The sequence below is a fragment of the Leptosomus discolor genome, chromosome 6, assembly GCF_034619465.1.
Source record: "Leptosomus discolor isolate bLepDis1 chromosome 6, bLepDis1.hap2, whole genome shotgun sequence".
Taxonomy (NCBI): Eukaryota; Metazoa; Chordata; class Aves; order Leptosomiformes; family Leptosomidae; genus Leptosomus; species Leptosomus discolor.
In genome coordinates, this window is record NC_141396.1 from 47,731,338 (window position 1) to 47,752,332 (window position 20,995).

The 20,995-nt window shown below is 44.0% G+C and overlaps 1 protein-coding gene across 2 annotated transcripts; it reads left to right on the forward strand.

Moving 5' to 3' along the window:
• The first annotated feature begins 5,680 nt into the window (after positions 1-5,680).
• On the forward strand, positions 5,681-13,685 carry MSRB2 (methionine sulfoxide reductase B2). Of its 2 annotated transcripts, none has more exons than XM_009961281.2 (5): positions 5,681-5,774; positions 6,751-6,857; positions 7,829-7,905; positions 11,859-12,006; positions 13,578-13,685. In XM_009961281.2, exons 1-5 carry the CDS (start codon positions 5,681-5,683, stop codon positions 13,683-13,685), a joined length of 534 nt encoding a protein of 177 aa, XP_009959583.2. The 2 variants fall into 2 exon arrangements, with proteins under 2 accessions (XP_009959583.2, XP_086323377.1); XM_086467251.1 differs by having other exon boundaries at positions 6,757-6,857.
• The last annotated feature ends 7,310 nt before the right edge of the window (positions 13,686-20,995 follow it).

Here is a 20,995-nt window from a genome sequence, read left to right on the forward strand (position 1 = left end):
GGAGTGCTGGGCCAGGCTGCCCCCAGGCACTCCATTGGCATGAAATGAACCCCAGCTCGTGCCTTGAGGACAGAATGCAAGTTTTTCCAACAGATAACTGGTGAGCATGCTGGAGATCCAGGTTTATAACCAAAACTTGAAGTACTGCTAAAAGAACGAGCTTAAGGCAGGCAAGTCACGCTCAGCAATGCAGAACTGCACACTGTACACCTGTGAATCCCTCAGGCAACTTTTTGAATTAGAGTGGTGCCTTGCACTGCTTCTACCTTACTGCATGTTTCTTGTTTTTCAAATAACATGTGCATTTGAGAAAACCACAATCTGGTTTTAGATAATTGGGGGAAAAAGAACCCTAAAAAAACTTTAAAAACCCAGATCTCAAATTTATTTTGAGATATTTCCCCCCCTCCACTATCCATCTACTTTACCAACAGTCCTGTTCATTACTCCGTAATTCTTACCCAAGTGAAATCAAGAGGCAAGTCCAGCCTCCCTGTCCAGCCACGAGGCAGGTGTCTCTTGCAGGTAGCCAGCAGCATGGTCAAGTGTCCCATCGAACTCCCGTGAGCCAGGTCACAGCCTTTAGGGCTGCTGAAAGCTCTGGTGAAGCTGCTGCAGGCCCAGGGCACAACGCTTCACACTGGGAAGAGATGCTGGTGGCAGGAGGATGTACCCCATAAAAAGTACAGAGGAGCAGGTTATTACTTCTTGGGCCCTTAACCTAACTTGTTCAATTGCACCCATAAGATTCCCAGAGGACAGAGGACAGACGTTGCCAGGAGTCCTTACCCACACAACACAAGTGAACCAGAACTTGAACTCCCAGCTAAACCATTACCGCCGCTGGTGACTCAGACAATGGCAGCACAAAAGAACTTAAGGTCGTTCATAAGAAGCAGGACGCGCACACCCAGCCCTCAGCTTTCTGCCTGTCTTCTAAACCAAGAGCACTGCAGTGAAGAAGAGTTACCAGCACAAAGGCAGTAGGTGACTCTGCCAGACGTTCCTGCATCACAGCAAAAGTGAGCTGGAGGAAATGCAGAGTTTGGGGAAGAATTTTAAGGAGCATGATTTTGTGCTTTCCCTGATTAGAAAATGCATTGAAAAGAAATCTTTTGGGGCTCATTTAAGACAGACGGAAAGTAGGTTCATAGCTGCACTTTTGTGAATCCAAAATTTAAAAATACATCTAAGATGAATGAGTGAGAATAAAACCTGTTCTGGTAAGCCCCACTCCTCTGGAATTCGTCTTTGCTGGGAACGAGACAAACTCTGTTACCAGGGAAGTCAGTCTATTGAAGGGAGAGCAATTTCCCCCAGTCGGAGTGTGAAGCATGACATACCCCACTCTTAAATCATTTATATTTTACTTTTTTATGATGCAATCATGAATTACCTTTTTCTGCATTTGTAATTAGAGGATAGAACAGATGGTCAGGGCTTAGTTCAGGGTGATAAATCCATTAAGATAACCTACAGAAAGCTGCTGCTGTGGTGGTTACTGCCAAATAACTGCGCATTCAATGCTTTGTTCAGGCTTTGTGTACTGGGTGGAAGAAAAACCATCCCAGTTTTTCACTACCTTGAGGTACAAGGGATAAGAAATCACACACAAGTTTGGGGAATGTATTATTATTGTCTATGTGGCTCATGGAACTTGGATGTTATGATATAGGGGCGGATGGGGCAATCCAGGGAGACAGCTTGGAGTTGTTTCTTCCCAACAGCCGCCCCTGCAGATACACTCACTGCACCCCAGAGTGCGTGACAACTTTTCAAAGTGGAGGAAATTTAGCTGAACAGGTGGCCCAGCTGCAGAGTAGAATTTTCTATCAAGGAGTGATTGCAAAATATCCATTTCACTTTGAATTCATGTCTTCACTCATTTTGCAATGAATTTCTCAAAGCATTTAGAATCCTAGAATAATTTGTGCTGGACAGGACCTGTGGAGGGCATTTTGTCTAATCCAGCTCAAAGCATTTGTCACAGTGGACCAAACCTGTGGGTCCCTTCCAACTGGAACTATCCTACCCTATCCTATCCTATCCTATCCTATCCTATCCTATCCTATCCTATCCTATCCTATCCTATCCAAATCCCATCCTTAGACTCCAGCAGAAGGCTCCCATTTAAGCTAGTCCACAGTTACAAACTACTTTTTTTCTGAAAACAGAGGTCAGAATAATTATGTATCCTATAGCTTATGATTAGCAAAAAGAGATATTAAACCATAAAGAAACAAGGCAAGAAGTTGTGTTCTTCATTTCTGATGGTATCTTTGACCTGAATCACATCAGGCTACTCCACAAATGAATCTCAGCAGAATCCATGGGTCAGCTTCAGGGAGGTTCAGATCTGCGTTTGGTCTCTGTGTGCCTCTGGAAACCAGCAATACCCTTTTCCAAGAGGCTTTGGCACTTCTGCAACTAATAATTTTTGCTGAAATTCCTTTCCATCATTGGAATCCAGCACCACAGCATTACCACATATCTTTGGACAGTGTTTCCATGTGGAAACAGTATCTCCATACACCAGAGGCTCAGAGTTTCATCACATCTGAGCGACTAGAAACTAGCTGTGGAGTTGTATCAACTCTGTTGGAGGAGAGGGAAGACTCTGCTGAGGAAGGAGTCCTGCGATCACCTCCTACACAAGCAGTGAGGGTTTCTGTGGGGAAAATAGAGCCTGCCACAGATACAATCTACCCACCAAAGTGCTCATGCCAGTCCCCTTTCCTTCACTCTCCAGGGACCTGGGCACACAGCACCACCACATATGACAGATCTGAGTCAAATTCTTGTACGCTGAGCTCCCTCATGTTTCAACAGGAACATCCCATAGGAGGGGTCATACACTGGGTATGACAAAATGAGCGGAGGAAAACTGATTGCATGCAAATGCATATAAAATAAAAATACTGCTATTTCAGTGTTTTCTTCCATACGTAGTAATGTCAAGGGGCTTTATTAACAGAAGCTGCTTAAGCAGAGGTTTGCATTTGAACAAGGTTCATTTGATTTCTGCACGTCACCGCTTCCTGGCTGACTGCTCGGTATCTGCCAGCGTAGGCATTATGTGATGCTGTCCTTGTGCCCAAAGCTGTCAGTCAAGACAGAGCCTGGGCTGGGAAATGGTTAGAGCCCGAATAAATATTAGCAGGATAGTCTGGACCGTGACCGCTTCCCTCCCACTCTTGCCTTCACCCACCTACACACACACTGCTGCTGCTGGCTACTTGGTGCAAACGCTACAGGAGGAGCCAAGGAGCTTCTCCCCCATCTACACCCATCTAGTAAGATGTTGTGCTGCTGCTGAGTGACCCTTCCCTGTATGCAGCTTGTGTATGTGCTGGAGTCAGGTGACATTTTTAACAATAAACCCACTGAATTACAATTCAGGGAGAACTTACTTAAAAATTTACATAATGTAGCTAGGGGAGACTTAACTGCTTCCCTTTGTGCATAAGGGAGAAAAAAGGGAGGAAAATTAAGCAACAGCCTAATTGGCTTTTATAACAGTCTATGGGGAGAAATGCAGGCCGGTTCTCTGCCTAGCTACGAAGCCTGGTATGTGCTGTAACCATGGGAGGCAATATTACAGGCATGACAGGACAATGATTTGGTTTTTCAGCACTGAAGATCTGAAAAATTAAATACCTCCAGCCGGGGGGGTTGTTTTCCGCTTGAGGAAGACCTGTCATGCCGGTTCGGAGGATGGCAGGCTTCTGTTGGAGGGAAAAATGGAGGCTCTGATCTGCCCGTGCACCACCTGAAACATGGATCATGGCCATTGGGAAGAACGGGATCTGCCTCTTCCACCACTGCACCTATTTAAATCAAGGAGCGGCTTGCTGGATAAACTGGATAACAGAGAGGATGATGAGGCTTGGGCTGACGAGCCTAATGCCTTCTGCTCCTTCTGCTCCTGCTGTTCCCTGGGTCACGGCCCAGGCACCCGCTCCCCTCCTCCAGAGCCCTGGGAAGGTGGCACAGCAACGGACCAGTGCAGGCTCAGTTCTTGGTGCCTCAAAACTGCAGCATTTTGGGATAGCACCAGAAACAGAGAGCTGCAAGGAAGATATTGGCAGTTCATTTTTTATCTTTAAAAAATTTTGTCTTTAAAAAAAGCACCAGTTAAATCAATGTCAATTACATTAAAACATGCAAGTTTCAGGACTAATCACTTTCTCTCACCCTCCTTCATTTCCCAGATACTTCAGGTAGAACTCCATTGATTACCTGTCCTCCTCAGCAGCAAACGCTGCCTGAGATCAAGGCCAGGAATGGGAGGGAAATGCTTCTTTTCCACAGTTGAGCCGGAGAAAGCTTCAGTGAGCCCTGGGAGCAACACCATCACCTGCCACCACTTTCCAGCTCTAAGCCATTTGCCAGAACTGGGGGAGTGTCAAATTGGGTCTCTCCTTATCAAAGGCTCCCTAACACGTTCCAGTTCCCTCCTAAACTGTGGCTAGGTGACTGATACAAGATGCTATGGGGTAAGCTAGAAGGGGTTTGGAAAGATCTTTCGCTGATCTTCACTTCCCAAAATGGCTGGACACAGGAAAATACTGTCCTGACTACAGCACAGATGCTGCCCTCTGCCAAGAGCACTGGCAAAGCCCTCTCCTCCCTGCCCAGCAGCGCTGCTCTCCTGCAATCCTGAATCATGGTCCTGAGGACTCACAGGTGTCACATCTCCAGGATTTTTACCAAGGTACTCTGGCTTCACTCCACCGTGTCTTATTATATAGGACAAAGCCATTAATCAGCTGTTTGCCCCCCTCTCCCCTGCCGCTGTAGACAGTGAATGCGATCATCTACGAGCCTTACTGCTATCCGTCTTTCAGTGCACGGCTTCATGGATCTGAGCAGAGGTTTGATTACAGCCACAGTACTGATCATAACGCTGTGTCAGTTGTCCTCGCCTGCCATTGAACTCATGAGGACGGTTCAATAAGGGTGTGTATACCCAGGACTGATGACACAATATTTTTTAGCTTTGACTTTAAAACTAGGCTAGAAGAATTATACTAAACAGAAAGTAATTTTGTATTAACACCGTTATTAGTTTTGTTACCCAATGCAATCAAAACAGTGCCTTCCACATCATTCAGTAATGCTGAACTAATTCCAAATCAGAAATGTAGCTACTGGAAAATAAGCAGACAACAGCATTAAGGCTTAACCTGGCAAACTGACTTGTGTTTAAGTTTAATTTTAAGGACAGGAGGCCAAACTAAAATACGTGTCCTGTTACAGGTGTATTTATAGGCTGACTCAAAGCAGCTGTGACTGTAAATCACACCGCATAAACAAGTAGCCACTTAGATAGCACATCGCCGCCACAACTACTCAATACAACTAAGAGCAATGCCTCTCACATGCATTTAGGAGAGCAGGAGCACTTTTGCATGAAAATACCTGACTTGTTCTCTGCTTAAAAACACCCTGTAATGGCTGCAAACCACTGCCTCAACAGGATTTTGCCCTATTTACAGCTGCAGCAATTGTTCGATTTTTAAGCTGATCTTTTTGCCTCTCAGTAAGAAGTGATTGAAACCTTTACCTGCAAATGCTGCATCAGTATTTAAGCGGGTGCTTTACTTATTGCTTTTATAAACTGCAATTATTCAGGCTGAATGCCCGGATTAGACGTCTCCTCCGGTCCCGCCCCGGCGATATGGCGGCTCGTCTGCTCCGGGGGATGCTCGGGAGCCGCCTCCTCCTTCTCCACTCCCCGCCGCGGAGCTCCGGCCGCGCCCGCGGTGGCACAGGTACCCTCTGCCCGGAGCGTGGGGGGAAAGGGCAGGAGCCGCCCTGCAAGGGGGGGGCATCCCTGCCCCCGTGTCCTCCAGCCGGTTGGAAAGGGCTAAGGCAGCCTGCTGTAGGGATTTCTCTTGAGCTGGCAGGCTAAACTGTGGTTGTTATAAACTGTAAATTTCAAATTTCTTTTTTCTTCCCCCAGTATCACCTCAGCATTGCAAGAGATGAGTCCAGGCAAGCGTTCCTCACTCAGGAGCTGATTTTTTTTCAAGGATCCTATGCTGATGGGAGATAAGGGTGGAGGTAGTTCCCCACCTCAGACTTTTTGATTAGGAAGGAATGAAACTGTTTTACTCATTGTTTTTCAGCCAACCTATTAATGCTTTGCCAATCCCATACCACCATAAATGTTCTGCAGGAGGTGTTGCTGGAGGTTGGCACCATGATGGGTGACTTCTGCACTCCTGGTTTTTGCCCCTCACTTAACTATGGCCTCATTTCTCTTGGGCTGTCAGTGTTGCTTTCTTCCAGCAGTCCTTCTCAGCACTGCTTTTCACTGAGGCCTGGGAAGTCGCTAGTCTTTAATAGCCCATAAATGAGCAGTAGTTCTCGTTTCTGAGGGTTTCCAAGAGGCAAACCGTCAAACCTTTCAGGGATACCTAGGGGTGAGGAAGAAGCACCAGCAGACCAGCAGGTATCCCAAGAGAGAACAGAGGGCTGCACCTTGGGTTGTAGGTGCCTGTTTCCATTCAGAGCCCTCCCGAGGGGTGTGCTGGAGCTGCTCTCCGTAGGTACCACACGGAATGGGAAGCAGATGCAAAGTCCTGCACTCACACCTGCTCTTATGTACCTGAACTGCCCTCCTGTGCTCTGTCTGTACCCATGGAAACTCTGGGAGAATTCAGGTGATGATGGAAAGCATCAGCAGAGTCTAAGTTAAAATCGTGTTAAAAATAATACAAATTATCTTTCTGTATCTAATTGAAGACACAGGCTCTCTGACTAAACAAGATGAAGCAGCTGTTGCTACAGACTGGAAAAAAAAATTGACTCCCGAGCAATTCTATGTTACAAGAGAAAAAGGAACAGAACCGGTAAGGAAAAGCGCCAACACTGTCCAAGGTTAAGCCACCTCCTCTGCCTGCCAGGCAGAGAAAAACCTGCACTGGGGACCCATCACTGCTCGGTTGCTTCACAGGTTTTCCCCTGCCTCCCTATGGGTGCAAGTTAGGCTGAACATACAGAACCAGGTGGATTTTGTTCTGACCCAGACTGGTTTGCAGATGAAAAAATAGTCTGCATTCTTTTCTTTTCTTTCTTTTTTTTTTTTTTTTTTTTCCTGGGATACTTTACTGCCAGCGCAGCAGTAGTAGAGGCTTCTCCAGAGGGGAGGAAGAAGGTCAGGTTTTTGTCCTGTAGTCTCCTTTTTTTGACCATATGTAGATTAGCCATGAAAATCTTATACATAGCAATCCATTTGGGAGCTGGGCTATCCCTCGTCTGCCAGATCACCCGCTCACCTGGTCCCCACACCTTGCTTCCTTCTGTGATAGAGGCCACACAGCACTGTGGGTGGAGCGCCGGCGTACCTGGCCCAGAGCCAGGGCTTCTGCGCTCGCGGAGCATGTACTGTGGGATTAAATCATGTGAACCATGCCCGAATCCTTATCTGCAAAATAAGGATCCCAATTCCAGACCCTGCAGGGCGGAGAGTCCTCAACTTTGAAGTTGTGGCACTCCATAGCAGAGCCCTGATCTTTGGGATCCTGCACATTTCACAAGTTCCTTGGAGGTCATGACTCTGGCCCTGCTACCTGGATGATTTATGCATCTGACTGGTCCCGAAGTTTCTGGGGGCAGGGGGTAGTCTTCACTGTTAATCCAAAGGCATCCTCCCCTTCATTTCTTTAGGCTGCTAATGTTTGTTCTTCAAAGCCCCCCTGTGAAGCCTTCTTTTTATGGTTTTTCTCCTGTTCTTAATCTGATTCCTACATGCTTGTTCCAGATGGTGAGCTTTTAAAGACCTGTGTTATTAACTTCTCTTTTTTTCTTCCTTTTTTAAAAGCCATTTAGTGGGATCTATGTGAATAACACAGAGTCGGGAATATACTACTGCGTATGCTGCAACACCCCACTGTTCAGGTAACGTCCTTTAGTTGTTAGCATCCTTAAAATGTCCCAACTCCGGCAGGACGGGCAGTGTCTTTTCATGAGAGGAATGGAAAGTGGAAGTCAGAAGAACAATCCTTTGGTGCCAGAGTGCTATGTATCAGATTTCCAGGATACCTGTGGTGATACAGGAACATGGTATGCCCTTTTCTTGAGCATATGAGGGTCTCCAGTGGCCAGCAGACAGCAGTTGCTGCATTAGGCTCTGCCTTTTTCTCCTGCCACACACACTGTCCTTTTTGGTTGATAATAATTCTCAGTTTAAGAGGTCCCTAAGCCACAGGCTGCCACAAAAGACATGTATTCATGCATGAGTAGCACTGTGTGTTTGCTCTGTTCTTGTGCTCTTCCATGGTCATCTTCTGCCACTCATGCTGCTGGGCTAGAGAGACCTTTGGTCCGCCTTCGTCTGGCTGTCATTATGTTCTTACTGCTGGGTCCCTTGTACTGGAGCTGAGACATCCTCTTCATCCCCACCCCCTTCTTGTTCCCTAAATTAAATTCCAATATTTTTGCCTTTTTGGCTACATCTACTTTTTAAAACCCAACTGTGAACAACTGTGCTATTAACCTCTGTGCTCTTTACAATACTATATACTTTGCAACTTCATTAAAGTCTAAGTGAAAGGAAATAGAGTGCCTCAGAGTAGGATGTGCTGAGGGTGCTCTGTTCTCTGTAACTGAACCAGAAAAGACAGTTCCTCATAGATTTGATCCAGAAAATAGCCTTTATTTATTCCCAACCGAGAGTTCAATGGAATGTGGCTGATATGCCCATTTTTATGAAGACTTTAAAGGATGTATCACAGATCAGAACTTCAAATGGGAAGCTGAGATCTGGATAGTAAGAAAGGGGGGAAATGTAACAGCTGTATTAAAAATAAACCTAAACTAAGCAATTAAATGGTAAAATTGGAGGCTGATAATTGTGAACAGTTTGTTTTCCTTTGGCCAAGTACAGAAAACTACATGCAAATGAACATTTGCTTAAATGTGTCTTTTTCTGTAGAGGTTTACTAACAAACACTTTTAAGTAAATTTATTTCAGAATAGTGCAGCATTGCAGAATAGTCTGAAGACAAAACCTAAAAATATCTCTGGAAAATTCAGTTAAATTAGAGGAATTTTAAATTACTGAGCTGTGGAAGAGTTCCTTCAATTTCTTCAAATGTTCCCTCAGTTTAGGCATCCTCTATATTACACAATAGATGTTCACAGGCCAACATGAAGAGAGACGATCACTGGAAAGGAATTGCATCTGCTGCTAAACTAGTAACAAAACAACAGTATAACCAAATAGTCGTGCTGCTTTTTGCAGTATCTCTCAGAGAATATAGGTACTTTTGTTTAAAGCATAAAATAATGCTGAGCCTTACAGACTGATACAGGGAAATAAATAATTTTTTAAAAAAGCTTATAGAAAAAAAACCTCTAAGAAAATTGAAAATTATTAAATGTGCAAAGTGGTCTGAAAATGTACTTTCCATGAATGCGCTATGTTGTGAAGGACACTAACAATGAGGAAAAAATGGTATTTGAGAAGAGATTCATTCAGCATGTTTATTCCCTACTGCATTAAAAATGTCCTTTATTTTTCAAATGCATTAGATCATTAGCTACAGGTAAACGTGAAGCATTCCGTCCTTTCTTTCAAAGTATACATGTGTGTATACATTTATACCAAAATTTATTACCTTCTGCTACCAAATATTCATTTGAAAGAGTCGGAAATAGAGGGAACAATCCCGTAACCTTTAGAGATAGCAACTTGTGGTCCTTTAAGGAAATCTCAAACCTTCAGCGAACCATAAACCTACAGCTGAGATTCATACAGCAAAAAGCACTTTTTAGAATTATCTGGATTCCATCCAGGAGGACTGAAACAGGGATCAAAGTAAATGACATATGCTGGAGGAATGGTGTGTCGAAGGCTAATCTAATGCATATGTTTAGGGAAAGTCCATTTATCCATAAATTAAGTGGTGAAATACTTCAAAGGACAAATATGATCTTGAACAGCAATATTTTGGGGTACTAAAATGTTTCTATTAGGGAATCTAAGTGATATTACTGTTAGTGAAACCACACAGAGACCATTTCTGTTGAGAGCTAATTTAACAGCTCAGAAGATTGATCCTTTAGCAGTGGAAAACATCTACAATAAACTTAAGTATTGTGAGCGGCATGTAAGGGACCAAGTCAGTCAGGGTCAGATACAAAACCCACATAGCACTGAAGACCTTCCATGACTCTACAGGGTTTCAGAGAGGATCCTGGTATTTACGTACAAATAAGCAGAAGGACCCCTGTGTCAACAAATGAAGAGTTCTGATTGAAATCTTTTGAAAATAAAAAAGAAACAGCATAGGTATATGTCAGGGAAACTCAGAAGTCGTGTACAGACATTTGCGTTCCCCCAGGTTACTCTTTGGGACTCTCTGGCTGGTAGGCACGGTGTTCATGTGGTTTTGCAGCAGGGAAGGCAGGGAGCCCTAAATACCTTCTTGGGCAAACACAGAGTCTATAAAACTGCATGTGCTTCGGTGCAGCCTGCTTCTGTGCTGTGTCCTATTTCTCCCCAGTCTTATGGAGGGGAGGAGGTAGGAGAGCATTTGTCATGGCTCTTCGTGGATTGATGTAAAAAGGACTGAGCAATAGCCTGCAAAAAAACAAGTCTTCGGTCATTCTGTGTTTGCAAATCCGCTTTTATTTCCACGGTTGCATTGCTCAAAGACAGCCCTGTACAGTTAATTATAAAACACGTGATGAAGCATGCATGGTTCTCTGGGTTGGATTTTTTTTAAGGTTTTTGCCCAGCTTGTTTGTCTTGTCTTTCTAAAAGGCACTGCAAGGAAGATTTTCAGATTTTTCTTCACTGTATTGATATCCCACCAAAATATACATGATATATACTAGATCTTTTGCTTTAAACTCAGCATCGACTAATAGACTAATCCCCTTGATCACAGAAGAGCTGCTGGTGGTGTTGGTGTCTCCATCCACCACTAGATGCCAGTAAGAGCATTGGGTTTGTGAAACTGGGATAAAACATGGGAAATCGGGAGGAAACAGTTGTGGTGGGTCTCCAGACCACTTATCCTAGGAGTATATAAGTCTGTCTTCATTTCTCACTCTAACTCGCACCATATCACTCTTCACTCGGAGAAAGTACTTTTTCCTGTCAAAGGCTGCACAACTTTAAACAGGAGGCATTATCTCACTTCTCTATGCTAAATCCCCAAAATATTTTTCTGATCATCTTTTCCAATATGTTCTAGGTTTTAATATGCAACTAAACAGGGCTGGTAATCCTGGATGTTAACAGGAGGCACCCAGGAGTTGACAGCCTCTAGTGCTGTTTCTGACAGCTGTGATTATCTCTAGGGAAAAGTAGATCTATGCTGTGGGGGTTTGTCATGGCTTGATTGATGGTTTGAGCAAGGCTCCGTTTGATTTGCCAAGCTGGTTTGATGTCTGAGTGCGAGCCAAAGCCATCATTGGACATGAGCCTGGTCCAGTGGGCCAACCCAGCCGTTTTCCATACTTCATTTCTTCTTGTAAACCCTCTGCTCTGAGGTTGTGCTGTATTGGGCCAGACTTCAAACTGCGCCTTTGCAGGTATAATTCAGCTAAACAACGTGGCCAGCTGTTGGAAAAACCTTTTTTCAAGCTTTATAAGATGCCAACCTGATAGTGAAATAGAAATAGTGAGGCAAAAGCTCCTGTTGTGGGCTGATCCAGAATTCCCTTTGGTAAATAGCTTCCAGCATAGTTTGATGCCAGAGGGAAAACTTCTACTGTGCCAAATATTATTAATAGTAGTACAAGACAGGGATGAGGAAAAAAAGCCAATGTTCTTATTAAAACCAGACTTTTTTGTAACATCTCTGTTATTAATTAACAAGAAGATCTGGTTTCCACTATAGCTCAGAAAAGAAGTACAATTCTGGGACTGGATGGCCGTCATTTTCCGAGGCTTATGGTACTTGTGGCAGAGATGAAAGCAATACCAACATCATAGAACGACCAGATAACTCATTGGGATCAACTAGAACTGAAGTTGTCTGCAAACAGGTGTGTTTATTTTGGAGGTGATATCGAAAGACCCAAGTCTTAACAAATAAGGTTTTTTTGTGCTCATGAATGCATCTACCAAACATAGAGTTTACGGTGAGAGTTACAGTGTGACTGGAACCATTCTGTCTCACTTCTTGGCATGAAACACATGAGTACAGTTTGAAGTATCAAATATAGGCGGTTTGGGATGAAGAAAATTAAGTGACTGGGGAAAGCAGTTGTGTAAGTATAGCCAAGGGCTGGAGTTTAGACATAAAATGTATTCACAGGACCTCAGGACAACAGACAGTGAAAGGGACTCTGAGATTTAGTCCATGCATTTGCCCCATCACAGGGGCGGTTCTTCCTAATTCGGCCCTGCTAAATGTTTGCTGTTCTTAAAATATGCACTGATGGAGACTCCACAGCCTTACTAGGTAGTGAGTTGTAACCTTCATGTCTTCCTACTCTAGATTAGACACTGGGGGAAACACTTAACTTTGCTTTGCAGCAGCTGAAGCTCATCACTACTTGCCCTGCATGGCAGTGGGGGTGCCCCGCATCTTCACAGCTACCTTCTGTGGGTTCTCTTATTTCACAGAAGCCACCCTTCTATTTTGGGTAGCTATTTTGACTCCCTCTTCTAGACTGGAAAGGGCCAGTTCCTTCAACCATTCCTTTTTACGTGGTGGGTTTTAGATCTCTGATCGTCTTGCTGCTCTATTTTGCCCTCTTTCCAGTTGATCCTTTTTGTTCTTGAAGTACAGTGCAAAGCTGGACATAGCGCTGCAGCTGGGCCTAGCCTGCACCAGAGATTAGAGGCTGTTTAGGTGCATTAGTGTTCCTGTCCTTACACCTTCCCTTGCCACAGCCCATGACCCATACTTGTTTTGGGACCTGCTGTAATACCCAGGTCCTTTTCTAAAGAACTGCCACCCCAACCCTAAATCTGTGCTGTTTATTGCTTTTGTTAAGGCATAAAAGTACGCAATGGAGCTTAATGAATTGCATCTTGGGTTTGTGTATGTGTGTGTGTCTGTTTTTCCAAACTGTTAAGATTGCTAATACTGTCCTCCAGTGTGCTCACAGCCCCTTCTAGCAGGGTTAGGTATCATCTCCAAATGTAACAAGCATTCACTGCAGTCCACTATCATGGCAGAGTTCACGCTTGCAGTAATATCCAGCCAGTAATAGCTATTCTGAGTCTAATTTTTTCCCATTAGTAATTTTGGGGGGAAATCCTCAGTTGACCTGTGAGAAGGACCTACACTGATTGTCTCAATTAACTTGAAATTTTCATTATATATTGAGATGTCCAGATCCTCCCATTTGTTTCCTGTACTTTCTGGCATTAGTACCTTTTGACTTCCTCTTCTAGGATCTGCTTGTTTTGGGGCAAGTATTCGCCAACTGGCCAGAGGTGATTACTCCAGGATGTATTTCTAGTCTCTCCCCAAGACTCCCCCACCCACATAACTCAACAGTGAATTCATCATACAAGTTTCTTAATTCAGAATAGCATAGTAGGTGCCAGCATAACGTTGGACCATAATTGCCATGGTATTAATGGTACGTAATTTCCGTTGCAGTGTGATGCCCATCTAGGCCATGTGTTTGAGGATGGTCCCACACCTTCTGGGAAGAGGTTCTGTATCAACAGTGTTTCATTAAACTTCAGGCCAGGCTCTGGTCAGTGAGAAGTGGATCTCTGGCTTACAGAACATGCTTTCACTGCTCGTACAACAGGCTTGTGAAAAACTCTCACACTTCTAGTATAGAACTTAAATTTTTGTACTTCTGCCATTGCAGCTTTGCTTTCCAGCTATTATCAGTGTTGCTAAAATACGTATTTTTGTGGTAACTCTCTGGCAGTCTGCCTCTTCATGGTTAGCATGACGTAAGTGTTGATCTGTTTATTGCATTTTTTTTTTAATTTTAAAAAAATCTATGCAATAGTTCACATTCATAACTATCAGCATTAACTGTATTGAGCCTGCTGAAATTAAGTGCTCTCCTGAACCTGACTTTGCCTGTGCTGAACAGTAGTTGTGGCACCGAGGGATACAGATGTACATGGCTGATCATGCCAGAGCTTTTACTTCTGTAAAATCATCATATCCTTCTAAACGGAAGCAAGAATAATATGAATTTCCAAATAAGGTTTGAGGGTGGGTTTTTTACCCGTGATGTGAGACACCTTTAGCCAAGACAAGTGACTCTTCCATGAACCCATAAAAGCAACGTCCTGAAGGAGGACCTAATTAAAACTATCCCAGACAACAGAACCAGTGGAGACATGAAGTTTTTCTTCTTTGAAATCAATGACTTTGATTCTGTGTCCAATAGCAAAGCTGAAGTAAGGCTTGCTCCAGGAACTTCCTCTTACAGAAATAATACAATAATATTATAATGATCTGTGCAATATCTCTGGACTTCTGTTATCACTTGTGTATTTCAGAACCTGAAAATAAAAATTAATGTGAAATTTACTGTATTTGGAGAGAAAAAATCAGCATCAAAAAACATGTTCAGTAAAACGATGCTTTTGTTGAAAGCATGTCTTCTCTGTTCTTCTTTGTACAGTTCATAAATACTTCTGCATTCTCCCAAGCATTGTCACCACAGTTTGCTGTAACAGGAAAATAAATTGTATGTTTGTTAAACTGAGCTTTCCTGCTTTCAGATTTTTTTTCCAAAGAAAATAATCTCTGAGTCAGAACATCAGCCTCACTAAACTGGCTGGGTTTAAATGCTTCCCTGCTGAGAGTTACTAGGCAACACCTCATTTGGCTTTACCTATAACAGGCTGTTTCCATTCTCCCCACTTCGGTTGCCTCAGTAATAAAAAGGGTGTGTTCATTTACTAGTGTGGTCTTAAAATTGTTTAATGTCTTCAGAAAATGGACCTCTATTGCACTGATTTTACTTTTGCTCCTTCTGTCTTGGAGCTCTGCAGTTTTTCATTCTCCTGTACTTTCTACAATTCTAGGAGAACTCTACAATTTCATAACTTTTAAAAACATCATATGAAGACAGTGATCGCTACAGCCAACCTAAACCAGAACAGCACAAAGGCCACCAGAGGTGTGAAGCAGCATGAATGAAGCAGACACGCGCTGCCACTGGGTTTATGTAGTGTCATAGATGGTGATGGTCACACTGTCATCAGAGGCGTCTGTTCACGGCAACAGCACGCCACTTGCTGCCTGTGCTGCACCGTGCCCTGCCGCGCAGAGACGCCCTGGCATCACCTATTGCTATTGCCTGCCTGCTCTGACCAGGATGCACGTGCCTGGCCTGCTCAGGTCTCTTCTCCCAAGAGTCTTTATGGGTTGTACAGAAATCACCATCCTCACATGCTCTGAATTCACGTCCCCCCATCCCGATACACTTTCATTCACCAGTGGCATTTTTTTTTTTCTTAAAATCTATTGCACAGCTACCAGAAAGGGAGTTTGACCCTTATAGGCATTCTTTGGTCAGGCAGCCCTCTTCCCTCTCCTCACTTTTCCCATCAGGAGCGGGTTGTCTCATAAAGAAGCATGACTAGAGGGTGTCCCCAGCTGGACTCCTGTGCTCAGCCAGGTGCCGGTGGGGAAGTCAGCACCTGCCTGAGTACAGGGACTTTTGGCTGGGACACCAAATTGAAATGCTCCTTGTTTCTGCAAATGACAGAAAGTTGGCAGAGAACTGGCAAAATACCTGTTTCTTGCCTGTCCCCACAGATACCAGGTCTCACATGACACCTTCTAGAGATGAGACCGAATGCTGTACAAACAAAATAGACCATGGAGCTGGCAAAACAAGTATCCACACACAGACTTGTGTGCGAACCGCACTCAGTGGAGTACCTTGGATGTACAAGGTTGATGGAGACCAACTGGCAAGTTAGTAGCTGTTACTGACAGAGGAAGCTTGCCTGAGCAGAGAGCGCACTTATTTCACACCTATAACCATCCTTGTATGCAAGCGGACGTTTGGGCTAAGCAGCAGCTGGTGCCTCCTCCTTCATACAGCAGGATGACCTGAGGAAAGAGTCCTTAAAGTCCCCAGTTTAGCTTGTGCAGTGTTAATTACAGACACGTAATCATACGAACAGACCCTTATCTTCAAAGACAGCACCTGACCTGCACTACACTGATATGTCACCAAGCAAACAGCATCAAGCACAACTCTACTGCCCCAGAGAAACCAGACACTGAGATAAGCAACCTGGTTCTACTTATTCAAATGAAAATAGGGGAAAGAGAAAGGTTTGGCTTTCATCACGTGTGTAAAATCAGCGTAATGGCACATCACCTTTCAGTGTGGCTGTGTATCCTACAGTTTGGAGTATCTGTACTGAGAGGTATTTGAATATCCTGCCCCTTACACTTCACTGTAAATCTGAAAGCGTTTAGATGTCTGTATGTACCCATCTGTATATATCAGTGACAGAACAGGGGAAATAATTTGGCTTTGCAAGCATGGCCAGTAATCAATTTGGAATAAACCCCAAAACCAACAGAAGCCCTCTTATCATTTCCAGCCCTCCCCATTGCGGGCAGTCTGCACCTATTCTATTAAAACACAGACATACAAATGAACGGTGCAGGACTGAGCAGGGGAAAAGAAAGGAGTGTAGGTAAGGGAGGAATGAGTGGAGGAAATGGGTATGAACTTCTTGAATTAGCCTTTCTGATGCTTTTTTGGGCAATGTCTGACTCTCTCTTACATTCTCTGCTGATCAGTGGCTGGAACTGGTTGCACAGCAGTCTCAAGTAGTGGTGGGGATAAGGCAGAAGTTTCTTAACTGATCCACCTTTTAATTACATTATCACTTGTTAAAAAATATATGGATCAAATGGGTTACTCCTCAGCAGTCCTTTATAAAATGGCTTATTTGACAGCCTTGTTTTCTATTGTTTGTCTTACAGTGCAAGATGGGTGAGAAGGGCCATGTTCATTTGGGTACAAGTTAATTATCTCTTGAGCTGAGCATTACTATTCTTAGGTTAACAATTTGAGGACGTGCCAAGATCTGCATGTATAATACTGCAAGCTGTCTGTGTCTTTGGTTTTACCAATCCCTCTGCTGGCTTTTTATTCTCTATATATCAGCTCAAACTTCTATTTTTCAATTTTAAGGTCTATCACAGGTTGGTCCCACCTTGCGTTTTGTCTCAGATACGCTGATGGTACTGGCCTGTGCTCTGACAGTAACGTCTGCCTTTGAAAATGTAAGGTCAAGTTTTCTTCAAATACCATCATGCTTTATCTTGGGATGACAAAACCAAAGAGGAGATCCATCTGAGACTTCACAAGGCCACTTTGTCACTCTGCCTCTTCCTGGCCTCCTCCCTGAAAGTCGCATCTCTCGGTGTGCACATAAAGGACACATAAGCAGTTGGTGTTGCTCACAGTTACACCAGCCATAATGATGCCACTGTTACCTTGCGCTTCGTGCATCTGCCAGGGGGTATCTGAACTTATCTCACATGATGAGGCATTTACACAAACTAATTTTACTTCTGTAAACAGAGCTGTTAATATTTGTGGTCTCATCCTCGTGTGATGTAAACTGCTGGACATTCAGGACCTCTGACCCTAAGCTCTTTAGGGCAGGGAACTTCATTATCTTCTGTGTCTGTGGTACCAACCATACCAGGACAGATCCCAGATAAAGGACCAAAGCATTATAAGATCATGAATAACAAAGACCATAATAATGGAAGATGCTATTAGAGTATCACCAGAATTTCCTCGTGTAGCTGCACTGACTTTGTTCCACCATAGCGAATAAAGAGCAGTTGCTTCTCTGAGATGAATATACTCTGCCAGGCAGCTGCAGACCTATGCTCCATCCTTCACATCTGAGAAGGTTTTCAATATTGTTATTTCATTAATTAGTTTCAATGATTATATTTTTTATCCCATTGTGGTTTTAAATAACCTTTTTATAAACCCTAACTGAGGTTTCTACATAATTCTTAAGAGATTTTAATATCTTAAATAAACTATTTAAAGACTTTCTTAGTCTTAGCAGCATCTCTACAAGGCAAGTAATTATTCTCAATTTTACTGAGGGAAGACTTGACGAGAAAAATTTAATTGACTTGCTCCAGACTACAAATTAAATTTGCAGCCAAGCTAGAATTAGACTCTGCATGGCTCCTAACCGCATCCAGATCTTCAGACCCTGCTTTGTCTAAATCTTGTTTTGGTGCTTGGTTGTTTGGGAGGGGTGAATTATTGAAAAAGAGGAGGTAAAATTAACCTGGTTTTCCAGCTATGGTATTAAAACCAAAGCTAAGCCAGCGAGGGCAACTTTGGCACGTAAGAGCAACGCTTGACCTCTTTCTCAGAGTAAAGGTGGTAGGGGCTTGGTTAAGAATTAGGGTGCTGCATTCCTTGGCTCTGCTGCGTATTGCCATGCAATCTAAAATGAACCGATGTTCTTTGTGTTCCCAGACAGCTTCAGGCAGAGATGACGCAAGGCAGCTTGCTAACAGTAACTTCTTTGCTTGGGAGGCAGCATGGCTTTTTTGTGAGCACAGAGAGAAGATAGGAAAGAAGGAGGAGGTTACTCTTATATTACTAGCAGCTTCACGCTCCTTTCACCAGAAGTCATAATGCCCATTATTTTAGCCAGGTGTCCACAGAACTGTAGTGATGCTCTTTTCTGTTGCACCACGCTGCAAATCATTTGGATTCTCTTTTAAGCTTGTTGACAACCTAGTCTGATTCTGGTCAGAACAAGAGAAGAAGAGAGACTTTTCTCGGAGCAAAAATAGGATTTTGCCACCCCAGAACACCTCCAGTATGAGGCGGCTCAGGAGGCAGCCTGCAGGAGAAGGAAATTAAAATGTTTCGGTTTGGGTTTTGCTTTTTTTTCTGGTTTTGAACAAGATGGTAAGGATCCAGATAGTTCTCTCAAGCATGTTTGTGTCTTCTGCTCTTCGACCTTGGCCCTACTGTGTAGAAGAAATGAGTCCTGTCGCCACACAACTGAACATTCATCACTGAATGACTTTTTGCACTGGGCAGTGAAGTGTTTTAAACCATACCCCTGTGCCTGTCCCACCTCCTGCTATACCCCAGCAAAGACTAACACTACCCTCACAGCACGTTGTGTAACGCTCAGCACCCCACCAACCTCATGGATTTCACAGCTCTTTACACACAAATGATGCCTAGCCCCAGCCCTTTGAGGTAGTGGTGAGCCACTTGTCACAGAATAGGAAGCTGAGGGACAGCTGTGGTAAGTGACTCACCCACAGTCCCTCGGGGCAGGGCAGGGAAATCTGATTACAGAAAGGGTTCTCAAAGGCTCTCCAAGTGTGAGCTGCTGCCAAAATTCACAAAGGCAAAGCAGTTTAAAAGCAAAGCTCTTTATTGAAGAAGTGCCCAGATTTTTTCAAGACTAAAAGAATTTGTCCCAAGGCAGGTGTGTCCATGGGGGCTGGTTTTAGTAACGCTGAGGAATGTGTGTGGAAGGGGTTGGCAGCTTGCCATGGGGCAGAAGAAAGAGAAATTCATGCCCATTATTGCACTGCCTTTTACTGTCTTCTCTTTTATTTGTTTGGGTTTTGGTGGGTTTTTTTTTTTTTCCTTTGCTCTGTGGTATCCTTCCTCCCTCCTCCTCAGAAGTCCCTTTGTAATATCCCCTAGGCTCTGGCTTTCTTGACTGCACTCACCCTCACCTTGTGCCTGAACCTTTCTAGTTCCATACACTGAGTCCCCTTCCTTTGCTGCCAGAGAGATGATCAAACACGCAATCCTGCACCCACGTCTGAGTCAGCAGCTACCTGCACATGCTGGAGGCGACTGTGAGCTCTGGGGGAGGCTGGCAGAGCAGGCATCGTCTCTGCTCATCCAGCTCGCCTCCTTTGCGCACACAGTTTGACAACATTTACAAAGTGACTTCCAGAAAAACTTGTCAGGGACAGAGGAGCTGCTGCAGAAATCAGGAAAAAGAAAATTAAAAAGTCATCAAGGATGCTTGAGTAGCCTGCTTAGTTCTGGAAGCAAAGATTGTGCTGCCCTGCCACACTACTAATGTACAGGATGTAGAAATATGGGCCACAGCCAGGTCATCTTTGATCAGGTGTCATTTTTGGAAGATCAGAAGGTGGATCCATACATTTTCCAATAGGAGGAAGGAACAGGAAAGGAGAGCAAAGTATTTCACACAACTGTTAGGAAAGAGGCAAAAGCAACACAGAGGCAGGTGCTGGAGTCAGAGAGAGATGACAAGAATTCGTGTTTTCCTTTCCAGGAGTCAGCACTGAAGGATGAAACGCAGCTGGTGGACTGAAAGCGTGTAGAGGGTGGCAGCTAAAGAGCTGACTATGAGCTCTCAGGAATGGGGAGCTGAGATCAGTCCTCCCTGGTGTGACAGTCTATTAGGAACACCTCTGGCAGAGCCATGAGATACCTATGCATTTTCTTGGATTACTGAAGGAGGAAGCTTCAGGAAGGGCTAGGATCTGAGCAGAGCTAGAAGCAGGTGTTCATGCTTGGGAAGTTCAAGAGATTGACCGCACTGTTAATCAGAATACCAGGTGCAAAATGAACCCTCACACATTCACTGCCCCAAGAATGACCCTATTCCCAATCCAGAAAATGTTCCCTCCCTATTTCAGGCTTTACATTACTTCTTAGTCCTGGGCCTCTCCTGAATGCACTTGGGTATTCACTCTTGGGTCCATTATGAACACAGGTCATTAAACCTTGTCATGTACAATATGCCTAGCTGGAGTTTCCTTAGGCCCACAGAGAAGGAAGAAAAGGGCCTCCATGACACTTCTCCTTGGCAATAGCCCAAACAGCCTCTGCCTCTGGGCTTGGTCTGTAAGAAGGGCATTTTCCAAAACCGGATCACATGTAACTTTCTATGACCTTGTAGCCTTCGCTTTACTTTTATGAATGAATCTCTATTAAAAGCGGGGGGTAAATGTTGTTCCTTTGTCCCTCTTTCAGTTTACAAATTTGTCTTCTCCTATAGCCAGCTGTTAAAAGATTGGTT